Below are 27,865 nucleotides of genomic sequence, written 5' to 3' on the forward strand. Positions count from 1 at the left end.
TATTTTTTTTTTTTTTACAATGAAAATGTCATAGTTGTAATGAGCTTTTTCCAATAGATTTTTGTTGTCTCCACGACAGTGGGCCCCATGTAGCCCACACATAGCAGAAATGTATATATGAGCAATAGTTATTATTCATTTGAAAAAATTTGTGTATATATATTTTTTTTACTTTTGTTTTATTTTTATTTCTCAACATTTAACTCATTCACTGCCATTCCCAAATTCATTCAGGAATTGAAAATATGACGTGCAGCGCCATTCCCAAATCTGTTTGGGTTTTCTTTTTACTTGCTTGGCCAATAAAGAGCTGGTATGACCTCTGGTAATGTTTTTTTTTCCTTCCACGGGGGGGCAGTATTTTCCCTTTTCTACAGCCACCCCCCATTCCACCTCATATTACCCCAGACCCATATAACTTAGGAATTCACTTTTTTCTGATGAAAGTAGAGAGTCTCAGATTTCTTACGCTTCATTGAATGTTTATGTAGTCCTAAAACTCAATATTCTGTGCGTCCTGCAATTTGAGTGAAAATGACAAAAGCCCTGGCACTAGAACGGACACATTTTTGCACACCGCCTGGCAGTGAATGAGTTAAATTGCGTGGACAGCAACAGAATTTCTTTGCGCTCAACCCAGTTTTTTGTTTTTAAAAAGAGACAACATACTCAAAGGTGAATTGTGTTTGTGGTCATGTGGACATTGTTGATTTCACGGAGGGGCTTTTGGCAGTTCCAGATAAAGCTCTATTATCATTTGGCACTGACGCAGCACATCCAACACACAAACATGTAGTTTACCTGGACATTCCGTGTCACGCAACACACGGATCCCACCCGTGCTGGAGGTTGCTCACGCGTGTGCGTAAAGTGCAGGTAAGAGGATGATGATGTGCCGGCCTTGCGGGGAGAGGATCATGCTAAGTTTTCTTTCCATTTAACAGCGGCAATAATGGTCCACGTGATGAAGACTGTGGGATTGCTTTGCGCGGTGGGGATGTGTGTGTTAAACTCAGCGTTTTCCGTGAAGATCTGCGCTTTTAATGTGCAGAGCTTTGGAGAATCCAAGGCAAACAACAAGAAAGTGATGGAGATTCTACTGAAGGTACATGTTACCTGAGTAACAAGGTCACGGAATTTTACAGATGATTTTTGTCTTGACTATTTTCTCCCCAAGATTCTTTCCCGATGCGACCTGTGTCTCATTCAGGAGGTCCGCGACTCGAAGGGACGAGCAATACAAACCTTGTTGAAAGATCTTAACAGGTTTGACAAATGACCGTATTATCTGCTCTAAAAGGCGCTTTGAAGTATAAGGCGCAGCTTAATGAAAGGGCCATTTTACAGTGGGACCTTGTCTTACGTACTTAATTGGTTCCCAGACAGAGTGTGTAAGGTGAAAAGTGTGTATCCCAAAAATTGATTTCCCATAGGAAACCATTAAAATGAGAATAATCCGTTCCCAGGTCTCTATAAAATATAATTTTCAACTAAATAAGCCTTAAAACTGTAAACAATATACCGTTTTCTATGTATAATAAATGTGCTATTGTATTGTAATGAAAGAAATACAGTGCACTGTATAATAAAGGACTATAATTAAAGAAATAAACTGTACTATATAATAAAGTCATTTTATTTACCTTTGTGATGGTCACTGATGGCTTGATGGAATGGGGTGGCAGGTCGGAGGGAATTGCTGTTTGGAAGGAGGCACATTCCATAAGGACTATAATTAAAGAAATAAACTGTACGGTATAATAAAGTCGTATTATTTACCTTTGTGATGGTCGTTGATGGCTTGATGGAATGGGGTTCAGACTTCTCTTCCTGTGTTATGAAAGTCCGGTTAGGCATCTTTTTCCAAAAAAGGCCGGTCTCATCTGCATTAAATACTTGCTGAGGAACGTAGCCTTCTTCTTTCACCATTTCGAGGAATGATCCCTTGTATCAATAAATGGCAAACTTCCAGGTTGTCGCATGACGATATCAGAGTGAATTAGCCGTGCTTCCTCGGATATAATTGCTTTATTCACGCTGTCGCCGGCTAGCTGCTTTTCGTTAATTCAAATTAACAGATGTTTTTCAACATCTTCTATTGCCCGAGACTGTTGCTTTGATAGCACGGAAACACCTTTAGCAACACACGCGCCTTTAATGGCTTCTTTCTTGCGAAGGATGGTAGCAAAAGTGAACTTAGCATATTGCTACTGGGCTGTTAAATCAGACAAATGCACACCTCGTTCGTGTTTCTCAATATTCTCTTTCTCCTCGACTGTAATTTTGTTTTGTGTCTTCTTCGGCTGAACACGAGCCTGTGGTGGGGTGTTTTTCGGTCCCATAACAGCAAAAGTATCTGTTATAAATCCTTGAAGATGATCGACGTATGCACTCAGAGAAAGGGGGTGTGGAAAGGTAGGCCGGCTGGGGCGCTGTTCGGTCGTGTGCTTTGGTGTTCTGCCGCCCAAGATTACTCTGCCAGCCGTGGTGGGGCGGCACTACGTGTGTATCTCGAAAAGTAGTGCGTATGCTAAGGTTTAATTTTCATAAATTTAACGTTCGTAAACTGAAAAGTTCGTAAGGCAAGGTGTTCGTAAACCGAGGTCCCACTGTATAACCGTTCTCATGTATCTGGCACACTGCCTTATAAAGCGCATAGAATAGAAGCTGCGGTTGCAGTATGAGCCCACTAGATGGAGGTATTCTGAAGCGAATACAATACAATACAGCTTTATTTATAGGGAGCTTTCACCACTGCAGCAGCTATAAACAAGCACTTTACAGAATATTTAAAATACTAGAATAAATTAGAATATGGAACCATACAGAAGGTGCATCAAATTTCATCAGCTTTTGAGAAAGTTGAATTTGTAGTTCCTCCTTGATAGCTTTACATTCGTGCCGCATCACAAACTGCTGATATTTTCCGCAGGTTTGACAAATCTAACTCATATTCCTACGTAGAAAGTGAGAGACTGGGAAAGAAACACTACAAGGAACAGTACGTCTACATTTACAGGTAAAAAAAAAACCCAGTGGACAGCTTTCTTAACAAAATGTCAGGATAAGATCCGCTTCATGTCACCTTTTGACCTTTCATCAATTCCACAGAAACAATGTGCTTAAGGTGAAGGAGCAGTATCAGTATCCTAAGCTCAAGGCGGAGGGCACCAATGACACAGATGTCTTCTCCAGGGAGCCGTTCATTGTTCGCTTTCACTCCCCCACCACTCGTAAGATCAAGACACGACATTACCAGACACTACGGTGCATATTGTTAGTGTTCTAGTTTTTTGTTGTTGTTGCTCTTTTTGTTTGTTTTTTTTGGGAGGTGATTAATCATTTTAACTTCAGGAACACAATTAACTAACACCTGAAATATGCTGTGTAAGCTCAAAGCTTAGGCCACATAGGCTTAGTTATGCTGATGAGGTGATACCAGGGCAAATTGGGCAATCGAATTTATCAGTGGAGCCCCAAGGATTAGTCCTCTGCTCCCCTCAACCTGAGAGCAGGGACCAAACATAGCAGAGTTCGGCACCGCCACGTCTGGACAGTAGGGATATATATATAGGGCCGAAACTACCAGTAAGACTTGTTTGCTGACGAAGCTTCTTGGATAAGAAGCGAAACGTCCGACACCTTCAAAGAAGTACATATGATGGCTGAAGAAACCTTTTCACCGATAACACCTGAAATGTTTCTCAGAAAATAACGTTTTTTTTTGTTTACTTTTATTGTTTTTTAATGTATTTATAAAACCGTAAATGTGCTTTCTGTTTTAGTCATGAAGGATCTTGTTCTCATTGGACAGCACACCAGTCCCAAACGTGCCATGAAGGAGATGGATGAGCTGTACATTGTGTTCACAGAGATTACCAGGAAGTGGAGAACAGAGGTGTGTTTTTTTAATTTAATTCCTAAATCTATATAATACCCCACATGCTTGATGATGAAATACAGTGGCGGGTCGTGGATTTCATCGCAAGGCCTTCAGTGGTGCTATGTCTGAATCAATCCAAACTGATAAAAAGGTGGTGTCCACTACAGGGTACTATTTGCCAGGAAATAACTGACCGACTTTTTTAAATGATGTCCATTTTTTCTTGAAAAGTCCATCTTGAAAATGTCTTTAACAGTAAATCTACAAACAAATTCACTGCTCTGAAATCAACACAACATATTTGCCTATGCCGCTCGCGACTGATAAAGTGTGCTAGCTCAGGCCAGTATGCTCTTGTCACTAGCGGCTTGTGATCAGAGCAGTTTTACTTTAAAACTATGACGTTGACCAGCACCTTCACGAAGGCGTTGGTACCTCTTTTGGGTTGCCAACTCGAAATATAATTAGTTTGATTGACACATTTGATGCTCCGAGGCCTGCAGAACTGATTGTGAAGGCGTCCAGTTAGATTTCTGACCCTGGTAAACAAATGATGACTGAAATTTGATTGGTTAAATGCTGAAACACGACATAAGACATACGAAATACGAAATGACATATAAAATAAGACAATTTGAAATTGTTTAATAAGAATTTTTGGACAAAATATAATTACAGTAAAGTCTCGTTATATCGATATCGGATATATCGATAGTCCCTGTTATATCGATACTATTTCTATGCACGCACGGAGAAAATTACATGCAAACAGGGTCGGATATATTGATAGTCCCGGTTATATCGATATTTTTTCGGACTCCCTTGAATATCGATATAACGAGACTTTACTGTAATATCAGTCTGTGATTTAGGCCAGCAGAGAAGGCTTTGAAGGCCTTGACGGTCCGCCACTAATGAAATATGACTTGTTTTAAACTTTCCATGGGGCCAGAATGTAATGATCTTGGGAGACCTGAACGCCGCTTGCGGCTACGTCACCATCAAGGGCTGGCGAGCTGTTCGTCTGAGAAGCAACCCAAAATTTCGCTGGCTGATCAGAGATGAGCAGGATACGACCGTACGGGAGAAGACGCATTGTGCATATGACAGGTCGGAATTAGTCGGACAGCTTCCGGGTTTAAATCTCACTTCTAATCTTCCTGTGCATGAATTTCTAATATTTTAATCCCCCATTCAGGATCATCGTCCATGGACGTGAATTTTTTTCTACCATAGTGCCCGGTTCTGCTCAGCCATTCAACTTTAAAGAGATTTTCAATCTGACAGAGGAAGAGGTAAACATGTTTGAGAACATAAACATGAGACATTTCTGGAGAAATTGTGTGTGAAAGGGGAGTTGCTGAATTAAAACAATGAGATTAAAATATAGAATAATCTGACATATGTTCAACATAATTAGTGTTTTTTCAAATGTGTTATTCATGTGAAATGTTTTTGTGGACAAGGGATGGGGGGGTGATACTGGTTCTGTGTTGAAAATCATGTCCAAGGTGAATAGGGGAAAATTGTGAAAAAAAATTGTGAGTCACAATTTTTGAAATACAAATTGAATGAGCTGCACGGTTTGTATTTCAAATAAATCTTTATGAGTTTCATTTTGTTCATTTCGAATAACTATCAATTAACTTTGGATGTAATGTTTTGAGAGGCATCGTTTGAATTACATGTTTCAATGGCTCGTTCAGGCCCTAGCGGTGAGTGACCATTTTCCCGTTGAGGTGGACCTAAAGCCAAACCACCATTACCTCCTGCGGAGTGAGCTGTAGACCAAGAGCTACTTGGGATGAGCTGCATTTTTTGGCGATTTAATGTGGTGTAATCGTTGACACGAGCAATGGCGCGGGGCGATGGCGTCAGCAGGGGGGGCGTCCAACACCAGATGAGAGAGTGACTGGGCTAAACGGATGGCATTGGAAGAAAAATAAGTTACCCACGTCAACGCAACAGCTGGACTCATGTGCCTTATTTGACAACACGACATTTAATAAAACTAAAACACAATTTTGTGTGTGAAATTACAACAGTTACATTAAATGTACATGATTGCTTAATGACTCATGCTCCTCTGCTGCCAATCAAACATGGATTGCTGCTACATTTATATGTGTGGCTGTTGTCATGAATAAGCACTAAACGGGTATCAAAACACCCCTTTTGTGCATATTTAGACCAACAAACAAACAAACAAACATACAAATATATAAAATATGATGACGATAATGTATGACCTTTAAATTGCCGATCCCTGAAGTTACGTTGCTTATCCAAGAGCACAATCACTTAGATGCGTACCAGCAGGAGCCACTTGGGGGCGCTGCATTTACAGAAGAACACAAAAAAACGCTGCGAGGAGACGCGGAAGTAAACACTCCTGAGGTGCGATTGTTTTTACGTCAGGACAAAAACTTGGGCGGTAGAGAAGGAACGTTCACTCCCATTTGTACGACGCTAAAAAACGAGCACTCTGGAAGAAAATAAAAATATATAAACGCGGATTGTTTCTTAATCACTGCGAACAAAGTACACACGAAAAGTAATCGGACGACAAACGGCAAAGTAAAACGAGCGCACCAAGTTCCCAGGACTTGTATTTATTTTAAGCAACCGAGCCAGTCTGATATTAACGACACGCACACTAATTTTAGGACGCATCATGTATAGTTTGAGCGCAAAGTCTGCGGAGGAGATCAGCGACCTGCTTGATGAATATGGAATAAAACACGGTCCTATCGTTGGTGAGCTGTCTTGTTCTCTCTATATACGCGGTTAGTTTTCTCTCAGTTCTTGTCATCGTTCACATTATATTTCTCTTGTACTCAAGGCTCCACCCGAAGTCTCTACGAGAAAAAAATTAGAGAAGCAATGGCCAAAGAGAAAAGAGCTCCCCCGACAAAAGGGGACAAAACGTACTACAGAGAAGAAGGTGAAGTGATGTTTGAATATGCAGATTTTACTTTTGATTTATATAGTGCATTCCGTTTTAAAAAGCAAGGATAGTCTAAATGTGATTGCCCCACTGCCAAGAAAACTACATATCCCTAAAGCAACAAAGCCGTCGTCAGTCGTGTTTCACGAAACGGCACACAAAAATCTCCAAGTCCACATTTTAACTATTAACAAAAATACATTTACCCATGTATGTCGTAATTATGGAGCAGCCTAACACAGAGTTGAGTTGAGAGGAGCACTTTTGTTCAACCGCACAGTAATCCAGTTCAGCAGCTAATGGGCAAATTCGGGTTGGCACAATTTTGATGAACACCCTGCTTTGTTTAATTCGAAGCTGCACAACACCACTGGGCCATTTGCATGACTTGATTTGTCAGGATTATTGTTTCTTTTTGAATTGTTTTTTTTTTGTGGATTGCACAAAATTATATTTAATAGAATTTCTATCGACTTGGGTATTGGAATGAGAAAATTCGACCCCCTAAAATTCTATTTTTTTTGTTCTTTTTCAGAGGAAGAAGTAACATATGTTTACAGTACACCTGTAAGTCACACTACGTTTTATATATCTGGAGAATATTTGACTAATTGGGGGTGCCAGCTTTCTTTTTATTGGTCACTATCATTGTTTGTTCTTTTTTTAGGCCAGGAGTAATTTTCCAGAGGACAGGTAAGTTATATGCCATGTTATCTGAAGCATTCAAGCCCAAATATTAAAATGTACTTAATATCAAATATTGTGTGCACTGTCTGGCTCCAGTAGTTGGCGTTACATGAGTGCAAAACCAGCATGGACCGAAACCGAAGTTCAACACGGGTGAGTATTTTTATCTGAAAATTATCAGTAATATTTGTCCTATTGTAATCAAGCTAGTAATAATCATGTGGTGCATTTCGGTCTTGCATGATATAAATTGATCAAGACCCCATTATGGCCAATTAAGTGTCATATCGGGTATTATTAAGCCAGGTTTTGCTCAGACACATCCTATTGACTTTTTGAGTTCTTCTAAGTTACTGGCAAGTGTGCTATAAATTTAAGACCTAACACAAAACTCATTAGTAATTATATACCCGGACTCAAAATATAGTCAAAATAACGATCTTATGTAGTAAGAGGCCACCAAGTCCAAGATGGCGCCCGAGTAGGCAGCTACCGGCAAGTGCTCTCACGAGCCTTGCTTTTTCTTGTTGTTTTTGTGTTATTTTTGTATTTTGTTACTTTGTGTTGTTGAGCGTCGTGTGGATGCAGATTGTTTTTCAGCATTTTTGGCCCCGACATTCATCAAGGAGACTGCTGAGCGGTTGCACCTACTCGGCAACACCAATTTGCCAGCACTGTTTTTGATTGGGAGGAATGTCGTTGCCATTTGACTGTCATTGCTGGACTGCTCTGGAGCGATTCTGCTTTTTTTTGCGCCTGTAATGGGCAGCATTTTCACAGCCCCACTTTGTTCAGCGGAAAGGTCGGTGCTGTTGCACAATCTACGGCTGGATGGATGCGTGGCTTGAGGAGCCCGCGATGAGAAGAAAGGAGCGTCAGCGCAGAGCGCCGATGTGGAACTGTCGCGGCTTGGAATTTAAGCGGATTTACATAGGACAGGAAATGTGAGATGGTCTCTTTTTGTCAATGGAATCTACAGCTTCGTGTTTGCTTTCAACATTTAGCTTGTAGCAGACATGCACATTCCACCATTACATGCCTGATTCACTGGTCAAAAGGACGCTTTGATCCTCTGCTTTTTCATCTATAACTGCTTCATGTAACAAAGAGGGTACAGAAAGTGCTTAAGAATGAATGACTCTCTGTGTCCTTGTTTTGTCATATTGTCTTTGTGTTGTCATATTATTTGTTCTTTTGACTTCAAGACGGCGCCGCGAGAGTGGCTGCCTTTCCAGCAGCTCATCTATTTTGTTTTTCTACTTTCATTCCTTTCATCACTTTGCTGCTGTGAAATGTATATTTCTCCAGTGCGAGACTAAAAAAGGCAAACCCAATCCAATTGCTTCATACAACAAAGAAGGTGCAGCAAGTGCCTAGGATTGAATGACTGTGTGTTTGTGTTGTTATTTTGTTCTTTTGACTTCAATACGGCGTCGCGAGAGTGGCAGCCTTTACATTTCCTGTCTTGTTTTTACTGATATAACTTTGCTGCTGTGAAATGTAAATTTCTCCACTGCGAGACTAATAAAGGCAAATCCAATCCAATCCAATGAAATGTAAATGTGTCCATTGTAAGACAAATAAAGGCTCATCTAATCTAATAAACTTGCCGTTGGTTTTCAGACGCTACCTGTATGACACGGCATCACCCCCGTACCAGAGCGCCAGGTTGAGAGCAACACCCAAGAATTCTCATCAAGATGTTCCCAAAGAAACCCAGTCGTCCCACTTCATCCCAGTCTGGGTTCAGTTGGTCTTCTTCCTTATCATAGCAGTCTACTTCTATCTCGTCTTCTCCAACATGGAGTCAAACGACTACACCAGGAAACTAGAATGATTTAGGGGGGGGAAAAAATACCCAGTTTCAAGGGCCGTTTTACATAAAATGACATTTTATCACAGGTTTTATTTTCTCCAATGCCCTTCTAGAATCTTCTGACTAAAGACGCCAGGGTTACTGTTCATTGAAGTTAAGAGTGGTCCATATACTCCCAGTTGCGTTGGAACAGATGAGCTGAGCGAATGTGCCTCAAGTGGTTTTGAAACAAACAAGTTGCATGTTGTTTTGATCCAAGTCCACGCCGACGGATATCTGCACTCGAGATACAAATGTTCTTAGCTTGATTATTTTTGTACTATACTGATCACAAGGTTTTAACTGATGCCAAAAGAATAAAGTTGCAAAAAAAAAAGCCCAAGCTGTTAGGAAAATGTGGCGGAATCAGTTGACAATCACATTTAATCAACTGACATTTACATGTTTGAAACGCAGCAATTTGAATAAATGACATACAATGCAAAGGTGTGTCCGATTCAAAATACAAAATCATTCTCTACATTCCTAGTGTCAAACTCGAGGGAGATCCAGCCCACCTTGTCATTTTATGGCCTGCAAAAGCAAATGTGTCAATTTGCATGAACCTTTCTGCGCAGAATCCGTATGTAAATACAGTAAAGTCTCGTTATATCGGATATATTGATAGTACTGCTTATTACGATACTATTTTCATTTCCCAGCAAATTTCTAGTCTTGTATGTATAATTAGTTCCGGTCAGTACGGTACCTGGTTATTACGATAATCCGGTTACTACGGTGTCGTTTTCATCTCCTGCCAGCCATTTTGGTCTGCGTATATCGATACGAAAGCAGCTTAGGCTGAATCGACATTTGCTTAAGGATTTCAATACAGTTAGCATGAGCGAAATCTGTATCGGTAACGCCGTTGGTCACATGACCAGCTTTCGTGTCTTGCACTGTGTATCAGAGCTGCAATAGCATCTGAAACATACTGTAGTCTTCTTATACAGTATACAGTTGTTCAACACCAATTTCAACCATGAGGAAACGTAGGAATTGTGATATCGGAACGAAGGTCAAGGCAATAGTGGCTGTGGAGGGGAATCCTACAAGAAGCAAATCCTCCATTGAAAAAGAGTTCGACGTGCCGCAGAATACTTTAGCAACGTAGGTAATGTAAATGTTGCAGTTTTTGTTTTCCATACATGTATTTAATTGTGTTGTACGTATTCAGATATCTATCGCTTGCAATCATCACTGTTTTTCATACAGTATGTACATGCTGCCGTTCGTGGTTTCTCTCGTGTGTCTCTCGAGTGCTGCTCAGAGTGACGATTGCAAGAGTGCGTTATGAAAATAATAAATGACGTTTTTATTTAATGCATACATTTATTTTTCACTTCACTACAGTACAAAAGCATGCTAGATACGCAATCCATGAACGCAAGGAGAAAATTACATGCCATATCAAAGATCCCCCATTTATTGCCCACTTTTAATACAGTTTGGCGCAGGATCGGATTATATCGATTATATCAGAATTTTTTTCCGACTCCTAAGAATATCGATATAACGAGACTTTACTACATCAAATTGTCGTGTATGATAAATAACGCTTTTGCGTCATTTTACATGGCCCGCAGAAGCAAATTATGTGTGTCAACTATCATAATTCTTTCTGAAATCTGTACTGAAATGTCAAATTCGCATGGCTAAGAATGAATGCAATTTTTTTCACTGGCCCTCCGAGAGAAGCCGTAACTCCAAAGTTACATAAGCCATGACGTTGGAGAACAACGTATACAATAAATAAGGAGTTCTACCTTAGTACAAATATTTCATTATAAAAAATAAGTTAGTCACGTTTTGCTCCTTTAGCAAGAAACAGCTGTAAATACATGTGCGTTAATACAGAATTGAGCGTAAACACCGACTTTGAACGCAATGGCTCTACTTCAGTCATCTCAGGTGCACGGTGTAATGCACAAGGATGAATACAGTATAAAGGGAGCAAGTTGAAAACCAAACTGTCCAGTAAGTCTAAAAAAAGTTACATGAAACCCTGTTTGCTATTTCACTGACATATTTGCCAAGTTTGTATGTAAATGACAGAACTTTCCTCCTCCCATAGTTAAAACATTCGAACACACTAAATAGGAAACTTAATTTGTTTGGACAGTTGGCTGTGACTTGTCAAGGTAGCATTCGGTCAACCAGAACCTTCTTGTATCGTAGTGATGTTTATTTTTTTGCTATCTGGGTTTTGAGTGAAACTGTTGAGAGGTCATTTAATTCGTAAAACTGTAAAAATGTTGCTCTGACTCTGAATTAATTTAAAGGACAACCAACGCCTCCGGACAAGTTGTGTCCATAATCTGTAAAATCACTTCAAATGACTTCTAATGAGCGTATTTTACAAAGATTCCACGGCAGATAGCTATATTTTATATTTTAAGACTCGCGCTGAATATTCAGGAAGTCTTGTTTTCGAGTTGATGACGATTCCCACGTGACGTCACATTTGGAACGCCCTTGACCGAGAAAACGACACACAATGCATTTTGCAGTACTTTGGTCTGTTGATCCGTGTTGATGGCGAAATTTGAAGGAAAACACATAAATAACGCGATGGTGAATCGTTGTGTGTTCCACCAAGACAACTATTTGATATTCGCTGACACAAATTCCCAGCAGACAAATCAGCCCATTTCCAACGGAGCTCGGGCGCCATCTTCTGCATTTTCTGGGACGCTACACATCCGTCCTGATGCCTCAAAGTGACCCGGAAGAACCTCTTTAATCGATTGCAAACATTTATGCTTTCCTCTTCAGAACTATTTGAATCATATTCATTACTGGATGAGGAACAAGAAAGCATATTCTCCGAATCTGAAGCCATTGTTTTGATTCTCGAGAAAGGCAAGACATCTCACCACGAACAAGGGGGCGGGACCTTCTGAAACTGGCCACTTCCGGGTTCATTTTTATGAAGATTTTGGACACTTTAAGTCATTTTTATTGGTGTTTTGCATTTGACTAAAAATATCATACTGCATGTTTTGTGTATTTTAGATGCCATAAAATGTTTTTCTGAGGTCAGTTAGGAAACAAAAAAGTGATGTCGGTTGTCCTTTAAGATGTTGGAAAGTGCTGTGTGGTAACGTTTTTAATGTTGAGGGATGGAGTGGGCTGTTGCCATGCAAACAAAATGTTTTATTAAACTACAATAAATATATAAATTCACTCAACTTTGAGCTCACGGTGGGGCAATTTTTAAATTTGCCTGCTCAAGGACACTTAAAAAATATATCAACAAAAAACAACGATTTGAATAGTCAACCTGCAAAATAATTGCTTGGTTGTGTCAGTTCACAATTGATGGGTAAAGAGGAAAGTCATATCATACAGTCTAAGTACTAAGTATTTGTATAAAGGTTAAGCATATCCATTCATATTTCCCATCATATACTGTATGTTAAAGATCAAGGCCAAAGTGGTTGAACATACTCGTAGACACAGCGGAGAAACAGAAAGGTACACAAAATAGGACATCTAAAACACAGTGGAAACTTTGTACCGTGCATTGTGAAGTGGTGTAGCAGGGATCTTTGACTAAAGCAACTGGTTTTGTGGCGTCTCGCGAATGCACCGTGGACACAGCCGTGACCCTTTCACAGTCCGCTTCCTGGAGTGGTAAAGCAGACACGCATGCTTCATTTTAATCGCATGCATGCCAAGTGATCAACAGCAAAATACTAACTAATCAATACAATGAAAGACATATTCAGAACATTTTTGTTTGTATGAATCTGACACATGGACTGGTGCTTAATAAAATGACATTGTTAGACTAAAATCTTAAAGGACAACCAACGTCTCCGGATAAGTTGTGTACATAATTTGTAAAATGTCTTCAAATGACTTTTACTGAGCGTATTTTACAAAGATTCCACCGCATATAGCTATATTTTATGTTTTAAGACTCGCGCAGAATATTCCGGAAATCTTGTTTTTGAGTTGGTGACGAGTCCTCACGTTACGTCACTGAAGGAACGCCCCTGACCGAAAAAAATACACATTGTAGCAGTCCTTCCATTACGTCAATGCATTTTGGTGTACTTGTTTGGTCTAAAAACATTGTGTTGCACCAAAAAGAGCCAGAAGAGGGCGACCAAGCTCCATATAAGGAATTTATCAGCCTGTGGAAAGGGCTGATTAATTCCTCTTTTTTGGTGATACACTTCCCTCCCAATGTTCCCTCAAAATGGCACTGAATAAATTCTTTAATCGATTGCAAACACATATGCTTTCCTCTTCAGAACTATTTGAATCATATTCACAACTGGATGTGTAACAAAAAAGCATATTGTCCGAATCTGAAAGCATTGTTTTGATTCTCGAGCAATACAAGACATCTTGGCGTGACGTCACGAACTGGGGGCGGGACTTTCTGAAAATGCCCAATTCGCAGCTCAATTTTTTGCAGATTTTGGGCACTTTAAGTAATTTTTACTGGTGTTTTGCATTTGAATAAAAATATCATACTGCGTGTTTTGGGTATTTTAGATGCTATAATACGTTTTTCTGATGTCAGTTAGGAAACAAAAAAGTGATGTCTGTTGTCCTTTAAAATGAGATTAAATCAAATGTATGGATTTTCTTGTATTAGTTCAGTGGAACTTCACACTAATTATCAGGTATATATATTTTTTCAGTTATGTCACAATGATATTAAAATGTTGCCAAGACAGAAACAACATGCACATACCTTGAGCCATTTGCTTAGCTGCATAAAACATCAGAGCTTGTTAATCGATAAGGCAACATAAGTGTTTTCCACACCTATAGATGGAAGTATAAGTTGTTAGACTTTCTTTCATTCAAAAAACACAAACCAACAAGCAAAAAAAAAATCACATGGCTATTCTTGGGTATTTGGGGAGAGATTTTTTTGGGGGGTGGTACACGTAAAACGTTTTGAGATCCACTAACTTACAAGATCTGGTCTCTCGCTCCAGTTCAGAAGGTTTCCTCTCCTTGTTGCACAGCATTTTGGCCGCAACGATAATAATGATGACAGCAACGACAAATGTCAGGCCAGACACAAGCCAGCTGATCATGACTGGACTCAGAACTGGATCGGGGTCTGAAGATGGGAAAATGTGTTTATCAGTGAAGGACATTCATTCACCTTTCTATTGATTTGACATCATTGCATCAGACCAGAGATTTAGAGTCCCTTTCCATGAGACGAACTCGACCAAAGACCTGTTTGTCTCCAGAGCATTAAAATTGTGAAATGATCTATATGTTATTATACTTTTTATTTAGCCCCTCACTGTAAAGAAACAGAGCTGCTTGGTGACATTGTCAGCTAATTGGTGAGGAGCAGGAAGGGCAGGGTGGAAGATGAGACATGAGAGCTAATTCCAGAAAAATTACACAATGCCATTTTGCTCTACTTTTAATATGTTAAAACTCCTTTTTTGTTTATAAGTAACATCCTGTTGGAAACAAATATATGTTTATATAATCTATTTTTAAAGGACCTGTTAGGCCAAAGGCCAAACAAAGTACCACAAAATGCATTGTCGGTTTCTTGGTCAGGGGCGTTCCTTCTGTGACGTGACGTCAGGAATCGTCACCAACTCAAAAACAAGACTTCCTGAATATTCAGCGCTAATCTTAAAACGTAAAATATAGTTACTTCTTCTTTTCCTTACGGCTTTTCCCTTCAAGGGGTCGCCACAGCAAATCAGTGTCCTCCATCTTTAGAGGTTTGATCTACATGTTTGTTTTGGCCAAGCTTTTACGTCGGATGCCCTTCCTGACACAACCCTTTGTATTTATCCGGGCTTGGGACCGGCACAAGAAGACATATGTCCCTCTACATTCGGTAGAAACTTTGAGGGAGCCAAAAAAAGTGTCACCTCGTATAGAGATGGGCAGGGCCTGGCTCTCTCTGGAGACAAAGGTGCGTCCTCCCAGCTGGACCCGATACAGGCAGTAGTAGTAACCCTCATTTGAGCTCTGGGCACCAGCAAAGGTGAAAGTGACGTAGGAGCTGAGGGCCGGCAGAGATTGGCGAATGGTGCCATTGGGGCGGATGAGTCGCAACTGAAAGGAGCCTCCGGGGTACGGCTGCGGCGTGAAGCATGTGATGTTAAAACTGTGGCCTTTAATGACGGATCCAGCCGGGGCCTCAGAAGATGTGTTATACCAGTGCTGAGGGGTCAGGAGTTCCACTGAGAAAAACGCACAGCCATCATTATGTATGGGGATAAAAATGTAATATCATTGGCAGTGTTAAAAATTGTCATCAAAAAACAAGGGTCTTAAACTGCACCCAAAAAAACAATGTGCTATGTGACTGGCAGTTGGATGGAAAGTGAGTGACTTACCCACAGTGATGTTGACAGAATTGCTTGGCGGAGAGCTGAGCAGCTGAGAAGGCGAGCTGCCGCTGACCCTGTAGCGACAACTATAGCTGCCTTGTTGGAAAGCCTCAATGTTAGGCAGAGTCATTTCCACCCGTGACTGACTCATCTCCGCCTTCTGCGTCACAACGGGTGTGGTCACGCCATGTTTGTAGAGGTGAAAGTCTCTGACGTGGTGACCCGGTAGGACACTGCAGCTGAACCGAACCGCCTCCCCGGAAGAGAACACGGTGTGAGGTGATAAAAGTGAGAGGATAGGCATGACAAGGGTACCTGTGTGGAAAACCAGAAGGTGATCACAAAACTTATCTTTCCGTCAAGAACCCTCCATTTCACAACTCAATTAGTCTTTTTATTTGCAACATTTCGATTTTTTAAGCACTTGATATGCAAACATATGTACACCCATATAGGCGTGCAATGTCTTAGCACAAAGCACCATATCAAGATTGTCCCACCTGAGCATTTCACCCCTGCATCATTCTCATGGGTGCAGCGAGGGTGGCTATGGAGGACGACGGCACAGCGAGTCAGACTGGACTCATGTCCCGTGCACTGAACATGCCGCAGCCAGATCTCTCCCCTGCCCGCACCAAAAGCCGCCCCGTGGAGGGCCGACTCTGCCAAGCCACAGGCCAGCTCCAGGCACACCACATCAGCCTCACGAAGGTCCCAGCCGTGGTCACAAACTGTCCCCCAGTGGTTATGTCGGAGAATCTCGACGCGGCCAGAACATTTGTTCTCCCCATCCACAAGCCTGACATTATCTAAAGGCAAGAAATACATTTAGAAAGACCACATTGTAATACTCTGGATGGTGGATGAGCACTTACCAATGGCAATGACTCTGTCCCGTAGAACACCTAAGAAACCTTTTGATGAAATGAGACGATAAATTACCATCACATATCACATATTTCAACTTATATCACTCATCTGCTGACTTAAAAAGAAAAACATACCTATTATGAATAGAATGGCAATAAATTCTACTTCTTGGTAGAAAGTGGAGTCAAATCAAGTAAGATTTTGAGGGTTTCTAAGTAGCGCTTGAGGCCACATTAAGTTTTAAACAAGTGCTTCATTTTAAGCTACAAAACGAGGTCTCAAGCCTTGATAGGATTTTACAAACGCAGCTGTAATTACAAACAAATGCTTTAGGGTTTCAAAAGGCCACGGAAAACGCCAACTAACAAGTTTAAAACTGTTTTTAAACTGAGATAAAAAAGAATTCGAAATATAACTGGCACAACAGTTACGGTAAATAAAATTAAGACAAAAAGGCGTGCGCTATAAATGGAGGCGGTTCTAAAAAACAACAACACAGGATAGTTTTGGTGTTAAGCACCAAACCAATACAATAACCATGTGTCATGTAAAATTCCCCAACGATGGGAGACAGGCCGGTATCGCGAACAACCTGTATATTAACCAGCCCGAGAGTCCACTTGGAACCAACGCTTACCAGTTAGTAGAATGTAGAGGAATGTTAGCATCGTTTCCCCCTCACCCTTCCATCAAACAGCGGGGTCGGAATGATGCCGGTGGTGTATCGAAGGAAGCTACAAACGCGCAGCATGTGACATTGACGTGCTAGCTTCGTTAGCTTATTAGGCTAAACGGCCGAACAAGTGCTGAACTAGCTTTAATCAAGCGGCTCTTGCGAAACGACTGAAGTGTAACCTAACGATAGACATTTTGTCTGTTAAAAGCGAGGTAGAGTACAAAAATATCATGGGTGAGGCCAGTTCGTCACAATAATATGACGTTTGTTTCGGAAACGTGTTGAGTCAAGAGTGGAGTTTATCTATCCAGACCGTGTGATTAACTGTTTTCTAAGAGGCCGCCAGGGGTCAGCATTATTTAGTTCAGAATCAAACATAAGATTTATGCCAGGGTTGTCAAACTCTTTTTGTAGTGTGCCAGATTTTAATTACGTAGTCTACCTTGGAGTGTCGAATGAAGCCAAGTCAAGAATTGTTTGAGTGACTGTCATGAGAAGTTTGGTCACAAGAAAATGTGTATAGTATTACTGTAATTACTTACAAATAAGAATTTGAAATGTTGGTAGATTTTCGCAAACATGAAAGCTTTCATCTTTGATTTGCTTTAACAGACCACATAAAATGATGTTCCGCACCAGATCTTGGTTTTGAGTTTGACAGCTGTGCCTAATGCAATTGTTTTTTTTTCACACACCTTATCTAAAGTATTTACAATTTTTCAGATGAATATTATTGTCATGCATTATAAGTGCTTTTCAAACAAATACACAAACATTGATTTATGTCAGTCTGAAGTTATGAACTGAATGTTTGGGGCAACAATTATTTACATTGTTGTCTGTCACCATTGCATTTTTGGTGTGATCGCCTCATGTATTTTACATAGAGGGATCTTACACACACACGGGTTTCTCTGGTACTTATCACATACAAAAGATTTCGGATGACCATGCAAGGATGTTTGTCATCCTAACAAACGTCTGAATGACAAAATGAAAAACACTGTTTTGTAAAAAAAAAAGAACATTTACTTTTAATAAAGGCAAACAGTTATATGCCACGAGAAAAAAAAACAATCATTTGTCATGATGCATTTTATTGACTCACATGTCAAATAAGCATCAACCTCGTCATGTTGGAAATAAAACATAACCATCCTTTTTTTCAAAAGAAAAACAAGCAAGTTCCTTTTATATATTATAAACAAAAATATAACAGTTCTCTTCAAATCGAAGTTGGAAAAAAGCAAACTGTATTTGTCCCATAATGCTATGTGTTCATTGGAAGGTGACAAACAACGCTAGTACTACAAATCATTTCCCTTGTTAATAAGTACATGAGCTGACCTCCATTCTCATGTATGCGGATTCAGTTATCACCGACAATACAAGGGAAACAGACAAAAAAAAAACAAACAATAATTTAGTTAACTTAACACAAGTAATCCAAGAAAATGGCCTTTCTCCTCACAGGTTAGCAACTTCTTCATCTACTTATGATAAACAAAGTGTTCTTTCGATAACAGAACAAGTGGCTTCAGTTTCAAAATAGCAGTCTTTCAGGCACCACACGGATATGAATGTGCTGCAATTCAAACTTTATGTGTGTCCAGTCATGGTGCGACCATGAAACATTTGCTGGAAACAAAAACCAAAGTCACCTTTTTTATTACTTGGACTCTCCCAATAGATGGATGATGAGTTCATACGTGGACAGGACGATGGCTGTGTTGGGGATTTGTCGAATTAGCTGGGGAATGAGTCCTCTATAAAAAGCTGCATAGCCTTCCTCCAAAGCTATTAACCTCCCGGTCTGAAAGAAATACTTGTACTTGCTGCCTTCCTCGCGCAGTCTTGTCCGAATCACCTCTGTGGAGATAAACGACACATGATTTTTAGGCCACATGGTGCGGAAATATTGGAACAAGCGGCGCGCCTGGTGCATATGATTACCATGTGGGTAGGCTATGCAGGATGCACATCCCTTTGAGAAAGCCGCCGCCATCATCAAGCGGAGAAAGTCTGAGGCTTTTTTCTCATTTTCATTATTTGGGGATGCCAGCTGATGGTCAGCGAGCTGCTTTTTGAGCGTCTCATAGATGAGGAAGCAGATCATGGTCTCAGAAATGCCGGCGTAGGATGCGGTCAGGCCACGGTAGAAACCCCGCACGCCCTCCGTTTTGTAAACATGGCGGGCGCATTGCAAGGCATTCATCTTTTTCTCTCCACGGGCTCTGAAAAGTCAAACAAACGTTCTTCAATCACTGACAAAATTCACAATGGGATATTTTTAGGGCTCATTTTATTTAGAATGTAAAACATGAGCAAATGTTGTATATTTGGTTTTATATGCAATGTAAACGTTCAAACTGATTTGCTTGCTTTAAAGGACAACCGACACCATTTTTTGTTTCCTAACTGACATCAGAAAAATGTTTTATAGCATCTAAAATACCCAAAACACACAGGCTGATATTTTTAGTCAAATGCCAATTTTATTGGTTGTCACCAATAAAAATGACTTCAAGTGTCCCAAAACTGCCACAAAATAAGCTCGGAACTGGGTAGATTCAGAAAGTCCGGCCCCCTTGTTCGTGACATCACTATTAGTCACACACTGCCTTGCTCCAGAATCAAAACAGTGGCTTCAAAGAGTTCAGATTCGGAGAAGATGCTTTCTTGTTACTCATCCAGTTATGAATATGATTCAAATAGTTCTGAAGAGGAAAGCATAAATGTTTGCAATCGATGAAAGAAGTCCTTCCGTATCAATTCGAGCCATCTGGACTCCAATGTAGCGCCCAGAAAATGCACAAGATGGCGCACAACCTCCGTTGGAAATGGGCTGATTTGTCCACTGGGAATTTGTGCACTTTCAACACAGTGTTTTCAGATGAAAAAAAAAACTACCTAAAATGCATTGTGTGTCGCTTTCTCTGTCGCGGGCGTTCCCTCCGTGACGTCACTTCGGTCATCGTCATCAACTCAAAAACAAGACTTCCTGAATATTCAGCGCGAATCTTAAAATGTAAAATATAGCTATCTGCGGTGGAATCTTTGTAAAATACGCTCATTAGAAGTCATTTGAAGTGATTTTACAGATTATGGACACAACTTGTCCGGAATTGCAATGTGTAGAGATTTTTTTTTCATCATCAGTCTCTCCTTTTGTTATGCATGTGCTGTCAAATTCTAACTGTTAGAGTTAAATGAATAACGAAGCGTTGAAGCGTTTCACTTGAAATGTTCCCAGACTTTCCCTCACCTGGATGAGGCTTATCTTGTTACCCTGCTGAACACCCCACCTCTTAAAAAGAAATTAATAATAAAAAATAAAAAAAAAACATTGTCCTGTGACCTTGCATATTCAACCCTATGCAAGTGTAAATATAGACTCTTCTTCTGCACACAGGCCAATGCGTGCGTCAGAGCTGTGTATTTACAGACACAGATCACAAGCTCAGTCACGTAGTGAATGGCTCAAGGACAGCAAAGCGGTGAAAGGCGGGTAAGCGTTGCTGTTGTAATTGACATTCTACACACACACTGCCTGCGTTAAGTCACAAAAAATGTCACTATATATATATATATATATATATATATCCATAAAGCCAATGTTACGAGAAAAATGTTCAAATGTATCGGTTTGTCACTCGAATGTTCGTAAGTAGGGGGGTAATAATAATAATAATCCATTTCATTTATAAGCGCCTTTCAAAATTCTCAAGGTCACTTTACAGTCACAGGATCAGGTTTTTTTTCTGTGGGTAAGCAGCGGCAGCCACACGCGCCAGCGTTCAAGTGTCTGTATTTGTAATTTTTTTTGTAATGGTGCATTCCCGTCCAGTTCTGCTGTGTTGTGTGCTGTGAGCTTGACGTGCCTAGGCAGAACTAGAAAGCTTAAAAACCGTACTCACTTTTTCTCCAACTGCATCCGAGTCTTGACCATCCAGACGGGGTTCATCAGGGAATTCGTAACAAAAGCTGAGACACAAACAAAACGGTTATTCCAATAATAAACCAGTCCTGCTCCGAACCTTTTAAGATCAAAAGTCTACTAGATCATTTTGCTGTCTGTTTGATTGCATGACATGATGTTTTACAGTGGGCGAGGCTCACCTGCAATACCAGCAGAAGACATGTGTACAGCACCACTATTGGGAACCAGCATCCCATTGAAAAGCTCTTTGGACTTGGAATATGCGGCAAAGTAAATGGCTCTGAAACAGAGGGGAATAAAATGTTGAGAATTCACATCACAGAAGGCGCTGGAAACATTTGTAACACATTCTCGTGCAGGCAAATCTGCAAACGTGCTTTTATAACCCGACGGCCATTCGCGATGCAAGCGAGGGCATGTATCCAGATAAGGGGGATCCCTGCACCTCACTTTCGGGAACACTCGTATCACCTGATCAGAATGGGCTGAGTAAGCATCGAGAGCCCCAGTGACAACAAGAGCCGGTTTGAACGGGAGCATGTCCAAGTTGGCTAGCGGATCGGAATAGTGGCAACATAAAAGATTTGGGACGCGGCTATTCATTATGCAGGGGAAGTGTGTGTGTGGGGGGGGTGAAAGTAACCTCATGAGTGTCTTCAGCCAGCAGTCTCAAAGTCCAAGCATTGTTTTGATGTGCATAGTTTGTTTCTGGACACATTACAAAATGAGGAAGTACTCAAAGCGCATACAAAAACCAGAGTTGATAGCAACGGTTGGGGATCAGGTCAAGCGAGATGGAGGACAAAGTAGTTTGTCACCTGAATGCCAGCGGCGGTATGAACAGTTTTGTTTTCACTGTGCAAACATTTGCCAAGAAGTAAACATCCTGAAATTATTATGACCCAATAACACATCGAGTGTTGAGAGAGGGATATTGTCAGCACATCTTCATAGTTATTCGTGGAAGTGGTCTTTTAGTAAATTCAAAATCATCTTTATTGCCAAGTATGTAGAACACACATGGAATTTGTCTCCGGTAGAACATGCTGCACTAGTATCATCATGAAAAATTGTAAAGAGGCACTATACACTTATATTTGGGTTACTGTTTGGAGAGTTAATGGCGTGGGGGAAGAAGCTGTTTAAATGTCGGCTGGGTTTGGTGTGCATGGGGAGTAGCTGGAAAAGGTAGTGGGCAGGGTGCGCAGGGTCCAGTAGGATTTACCGCGGCCATGTCAGGAATTGAACAAAATGTAGTTACATTAATCGGGTACATTTTGTTGATCGTGTCCTGCTTACACCAATGTACAATAATTTAAATGAGAGCAATTTGTTTTCTGTTTGATATGAAAAGGACAATGATTTTTTAACCCAGCCTTAGTGGGAACATGTGTTGTACATGTGTTTGTATGGGAAATCAAATTAAGAGGTGTGTGACAAAAGCCTGGGCCACTGTGCTTTTGTTTTTTTTTTTTAGTACAGGGACATTCTAAACATGCGTAATCAATGACTTGCGCACTAGCTGGCAGCCGCCACAACATTGCCACACACTCTTCGACTTTGCGCTTCCAAAAAAATACAATTATGTAAACACGGTGGGAGGGTTGCCCGAATATGGAAGAAACTGTGGAGTGGGGCATTGACATTACCTTGAGGGAGCCACACCGACCAGATTTGGCCCCAGACCACGGAAAAGAGATCTTGGTCCCTCTTTCTCGAGGATTGATCTGGAAGAAATAATGTTGAAAAAAAGCCATTGGTCAAAGTAGGCTCATGGGAAGAAAGAAAAAAAGTGCAATCCCGCAACTAAGTACTCTTCTATTAATGGAAGTGCTATAATAACATCCTCCTAATATGATGAAGTGTTACATCACAAGTACTCCCTGGAAACCTATCCACACGCACCTCCCAACTCACATGCACTTGGCTCGCCAGCCACAATTCCCCCACCCCCATCTTTTTTAACTCTCTGTGACCTTCATAATTCAGATGGCTGGGAGTTAGTTGCACGCGGTAGGAAGCAACGCAGTCTAGTCTGTGTTGACTTCTGGAACGTACACTCTGTCTCCCACCGAATTGTTCTCTGCGTTACAAAACACCTGTCAGGTCAAAATGAAACCGTCTGTTTTGAGGTCAAAGTCAGTGGCTGGCGGTTGTTTATGGCTGACATAACCACTGTAAGCGTTATCGTGTACGTTGCAAAACATCGTCTGTCATTGCAAAGACACCACAAACGCATTTGAGAGAAAAACACTCAGGATCGACAACTGAGGTTTGCTCAATAAAATGTGTTGCACTGACACTATTTTAGCACCTGTTTTTGGTGTCTGGGGTCTTAACATTTGGGAGTCTTAGTTGACAGCATAGAATGCCAGTTCGCAGTCTCCGTCATTTGGGTGTCATTTAACACTGCCGATGCAGCACCACCACCAAAAAAAGGGCCCTTTAAGTTTGCTGAGTTCTTTTTGGAGATAGCTTAAAAAAAATAGAAATTAAAAAACTAAATTTATTTGCGAGTGGACCAAAAAGAAGATCCCGTGGAGTATAATAGAAATCTATTTGTCAACAAGTGTGATAATATACATGGACGATACTGCATGAATCTATGGAATGTTTCAACAAAGCAGCAATCACGTGAAAAAGAAAAATCTAACAATCAATCAAGGGATACTGGGAAGGTTCCAGCTACCCGAATGAGGACAAGTGTTCCAGAAAATGGCTGATTTTGTAAGAGTTTGTGTTTCTGATCGATCTGAATTTTACACCGGTCATAAACCAACACTGTAAAAAAGAAGTATCCAGATTGTCAACACACACAAACATTTCTCCAGGACGGAATGAGCGTAGCGTTCAGGGGGGTTGCGGATCAAATAAAAAGAGCAAAGTCAGGAGAAATGAAAAAATACAGTCAAACTTCGGTTTTCGAATGTATCCGTTCCCGACCAATTCGGGTTTCGACCAAAATTTCGTGTTTTTATGCCTCGGTTTACAACCGAAAAATCGGTACTCGACCAAACTGAGTGCACCTGAAGGCACCACTCGACTCTCCTGCGTCATTGTGTCACGTCTCATTGTGACTGACGTATTAACTTCGTGTAGCGTTCCATTGTGAGTTGACGTTTTTTGTATTGTTCAATATCGATTAAAAAAAAAACCGCTGACATTGATTCTGCTTCTTTTCCTTTTGGCTTTTCCCTTCAGGAGTCGCCACAGCGAATCAGTGTCCTCCATTTTATAATGGGAAATGTTTCAGTTTTCGAACAGGTTTATGGAACGGTTATGGCCTAAAACCAATGTTTCACTGTACTATAGCTTGAATTGCCCCATGATTTTAATTTATTTTATTGAAGAAAATCCTCGTCCATGTCACAGTGTTCAGCTATTTAGGGAACACAAAGCGAGAACAGGACACAGTGTACTTAATCCTGATTTATGTCGGACAAGTTTAATGGCAGGACCATGTCGTGATTGTTTTTATTTTAACCCGGAAAGGAAAACACTGCATGGAATGTTACATAACCACCTCCAGAGAAAAATAATTACAAGTGATGTAGACTGTATACATAACAATACCAGGAGCCATTCCTTATGACACTCCCGCGGCTCTCGCAATGTAATTAAAAATCTTCACATAAGTCTGGTGAAGAAATTGTCCCGCCTAAATATGTCGGAACAAAGTGTTCATCTAATAGGTCGAGAACTGCTCATGCCAGAAAAGTGTACGCAATGCAGCATGGGGTAATAGGGGGCTGTCTGACAATATTTTACCGTAAGACTTGCACCAGCCCAGGCGTAACAGTGCCCGGTCGGATGACCCCTGTCCCAGTGAGGGTGCCGAGCTGGACCTGGAAGACGGGTCGAAGGGTGAGTCCCGACGACTGTAGTCTCGTCTTCAACACCTCCAAGGGGCAGGTCACGATGGCTCCCACAGTACCGCTACACCTGCAAAACAATGTGGGTGTGATGTGGGTTGATAAGGGGGTGATTATGTTGTTGTCATGTTGGATTATGGCATTTAACACATTACAGTGAGACCTCAACGTACAAACTTTTTGTCTTACAAACGTCAAATTTATGAAAATTAAACCTTACAATAAGCACTATTTTCATAATACACACCCACCACGGCTGGCGGAGTGATCTTCAGCGGAAGCACACGACCGAACAGCACCAGAGGTTAAGTTACCAACAGTCCTTATGGAAGGTGACTCTCCTTCCATAAGCCATCAACGACCATCAAAAAGGTAAATAAAACTGCGCCTCTCTTTCCAAACAGCAATTCCCTTTGACCTCCAACGCCATTCCATCAAGCCATAAATGACCATCACAAATGTAAATAAAGTGACTTTATGATACAATGCAGTGTATTTCTTTCATTACAATACAATAGCACATTTATTATACATGGAATAAGGTATGTTGTGTGTAGTTTTAAGGCTTATTTAGTTGAAAAGTATATTTTATGGAAACCCGGGAACGGATGATTCCCATTTTAATGGTTTCCTATAGGAATTTTTTTTTCTTCGAGATACACACTTTTCGCCTTACACACTCTGTCTGGGAACCAATTAAGTTCGTAAATTGAGGTCTCACTGTATTTTCATTCCTAGTACGGAAATCCTGCAATTGAATCCCCTCTCCGCCCCCAAGACCAAAATATTTTTGTCACACATGTTGTAAGTGTATCTCACAAGACCAGAGAACTTTTAGTGAGTGTCAACACTTGTGCTCTGCCTTTGGTGACGCACATTTCCTTTAGCAGGGAGGAAACCCATTCATTTCAGATTTTCTCGCACAGTCATTCCCAACAAGCGTATCAAGGGAAATTGTATAATATCATTTAACTGATTGGAAATATATGATCACGGCGTCTTTCGTCTATCAGACGACGAACTGAGAAAGTGAAAAATTGTGAAAAAATAAATAAGAGATTATTTCAGTACACATACTTTTTGTCACCTTTTTGTTTGGAGTTTTGTTTCTGTCTGATGTAAACTACGCCGTGGGTCAGTAATGAATGGAAAAACCTGCTGTTGTGGAATTTTCTGGAAATTCTTTTAGTTCTGATTAGGCCATGGGTAGGCAAATCTGCTCGGAGAGCCGTGTGTTTTTGAAGTTCCCTCTTTCAATGCTAAGTATTCAACGAATCAGATTTGTTATCATGCTTTTACACAGCTTGCTGATGATGATTTGGATCAGGTATGTTGTAGCAGGTAGAGATGGAAAAACATGCAGGACTGCGGCTCTGAGTTGACTCCCTCAAGTTCAGGATACATTGACACTGATACTGTACACACCAATACCAACACCACAAGCATGGCATAATTTCAAGGTCATGGTGACGTCAGTCGTGTACTTGTAGCAAGACACTTTAAGGACACAGATGACAGTACTCTTTTTGACTAATGCGAGTGAGGTACACCTGCGACAAAGGCTGCTGTTTACAAGCAACCTATTCGGGGACCGCCACGGGTTGCTTGCATGCACAGATATGAGTCTGTTTCTTTGATGGTCCAGGATGATTGATAATTAGCTGCTCAGATTTGAGTTGATGTTTTCTATCTTGCTGTGTTCACAGTACTTTTCATTATTTGTTGCCAATTTTGATATTGTGCCAGGTCGGTAAACACTGGTGTACGTTATGAGAGAATATTAAAATTTGCGACAATCTCTACAGAGAGCTATAGCTCACTTATGTGTTGAAAATTGTAATTCCAGTGACTGCCGTGACTTCAAGGGTAAAATGGCGTCAATCGTGTCCCTTCACGTCCCTATGGGAAGTGACATATTTTTTCGAAGGATGTGGGGTGGGGGTCGTAACAGGACAAGTAACATATATTTTAAATAAGGTTCCGATGAACGCCGTGACACCAGCGGAAAGCTAAGATGCTGGCGAAGTGACTCTCGTTATAAAATAGAAGCAAACTACAACGCGTGCGATCTGCCATCGTGCCAAGAAGCTAAACTTCGACCTTACAGTGGTAGTTTAATGGCGCAATTCAAGCACAAAATGCTAAATTGTCAGACTCGAACGTGACGCCGGGCTGATATACGGTAATCCGTTCAAGTGGCTAGCAACCTCGATGAAGTATCATGAAATATGTTCACGATGTGTCATTAAAGTAATGTCAAATATTGACGGGTGACTTCATAACAACTACGTTTCCTTATACTTGCTAAGTAGTTATGTATTAACTCTCCGTGTACAAAATATATCCAACGTGCACGGAATAATATTTAAACATGTTAGCTTCGAACGATGACATGCTAACGCGAGCCAGCTGGTGCTAACCGTTAGCATTTCGGTTAACGGTCCTGTACGAGCCCATGAAATTTTGCTGACTGTGAAATTGTGTTTTTTATTAGCAGCTACTCGGGACGGTTATTTATTTTTAGTACACGTATCGTCTACAAATTTTCCGTTTAGCACAGGCGGCGTTACACGGACTTACCCTCCAGCAAAGAGATGCAGAAGCGTGTCTTTCTGGGCCATCTTCCTACTTCTCTTTTTTTGTAATTTCCTTTTCAGATAGCCACCATGCTAGTGGAATTGTGTGATATGTTGGAATACAGTCGCTTTGGCGCAGAGCGGTACGGTATACGGGCGCTGGGCTTTTCACGTGGACGTGTTAGCTATCTGTGAACCGGCTGGTCGGCCAGAGACAGACC

General features: G+C 40.9%; 4 protein-coding genes across 7 annotated transcripts; 2 read left to right on the forward strand and 2 right to left on the reverse strand.

Annotated features, from left to right (window-relative positions):
• Positions 1–17: 17 nt before the first annotated feature.
• dnase1l1l (deoxyribonuclease I-like 1-like) lies at positions 18–5,725 on the forward strand. Its single transcript, XM_089012241.1, has 9 exons — positions 18–876; positions 945–1,105; positions 1,178–1,266; positions 2,933–3,019; positions 3,112–3,233; positions 3,786–3,898; positions 4,836–4,993; positions 5,082–5,178; positions 5,590–5,725. Exons 2-9 carry the CDS (start codon positions 953–955, stop codon positions 5,668–5,670), a joined length of 900 nt encoding a protein of 299 aa, XP_088868367.1. The 5' UTR covers positions 18–876; positions 945–952; the 3' UTR covers positions 5,671–5,725.
• LOC148903986 (uncharacterized) lies at positions 1,657–17,589 on the reverse strand. 3 transcript variants are annotated; one of them, XR_016116915.1, is made up of 10 exons: positions 17,218–17,263; positions 16,586–16,624; positions 16,211–16,519; positions 15,717–16,025; positions 15,246–15,560; positions 14,312–14,461; positions 14,084–14,157; positions 12,893–13,000; positions 1,780–1,830; positions 1,657–1,699 (listed from the first exon to the last, which is right to left on the reverse strand). XR_016116915.1 is itself a non-coding variant. In XM_089012216.1 (8 exons), exons 1-7 carry the CDS (start codon positions 17,246–17,248, stop codon positions 14,114–14,116), a joined length of 1,197 nt encoding a protein of 398 aa, XP_088868342.1. In that variant the 5' UTR covers positions 17,249–17,589; the 3' UTR covers positions 10,844–13,000; positions 14,084–14,113. The 3 variants fall into 3 exon arrangements, 1 of the variants encoding a protein (XP_088868342.1); XR_016116914.1 differs by lacking the exons at positions 1,657–1,699; positions 1,780–1,830 and adding an exon at positions 5,672–5,800; XM_089012216.1 differs by lacking the exons at positions 1,657–1,699; positions 1,780–1,830 and having other exon boundaries at positions 10,844–13,000; positions 17,218–17,589.
• Positions 5,880–10,834, forward strand: LOC148903987 (uncharacterized). Of its 2 annotated transcripts, none has more exons than XM_089012263.1 (6): positions 5,880–6,639; positions 6,726–6,827; positions 7,366–7,397; positions 7,498–7,523; positions 7,617–7,670; positions 9,141–10,834. In XM_089012263.1, the coding sequence occupies exons 1-6, from the start codon at positions 6,558–6,560 to the stop codon at positions 9,352–9,354; spliced, it is 510 nt and encodes a 169-aa protein (XP_088868389.1). In that variant the 5' UTR covers positions 5,880–6,557; the 3' UTR covers positions 9,355–10,834. The 2 variants fall into 2 exon arrangements, with proteins under 2 accessions (XP_088868389.1, XP_088868380.1); XM_089012254.1 differs by having other exon boundaries at positions 5,886–6,639; positions 7,614–7,670.
• Positions 17,590–18,270: 681 nt separating the features above from the next.
• On the reverse strand, positions 18,271–27,865 carry slc25a33 (solute carrier family 25 member 33). Its single transcript, XM_089012228.1, has 7 exons — positions 27,649–27,865; positions 24,965–25,138; positions 22,846–22,923; positions 21,376–21,476; positions 21,174–21,240; positions 19,210–19,490; positions 18,271–19,125 (listed from the first exon to the last, which is right to left on the reverse strand). Exons 1-7 carry the CDS (start codon positions 27,687–27,689, stop codon positions 18,926–18,928), a joined length of 942 nt encoding a protein of 313 aa, XP_088868354.1. The 5' UTR covers positions 27,690–27,865; the 3' UTR covers positions 18,271–18,925.

This window comes from Hippocampus bargibanti, linkage group LG01 (assembly GCF_051943395.1).
Source record: "Hippocampus bargibanti isolate YZ-2025 linkage group LG01, ASM5194339v1, whole genome shotgun sequence".
NCBI lineage: Eukaryota > Metazoa > Chordata > Actinopteri > Syngnathiformes > Syngnathidae > Hippocampus > Hippocampus bargibanti.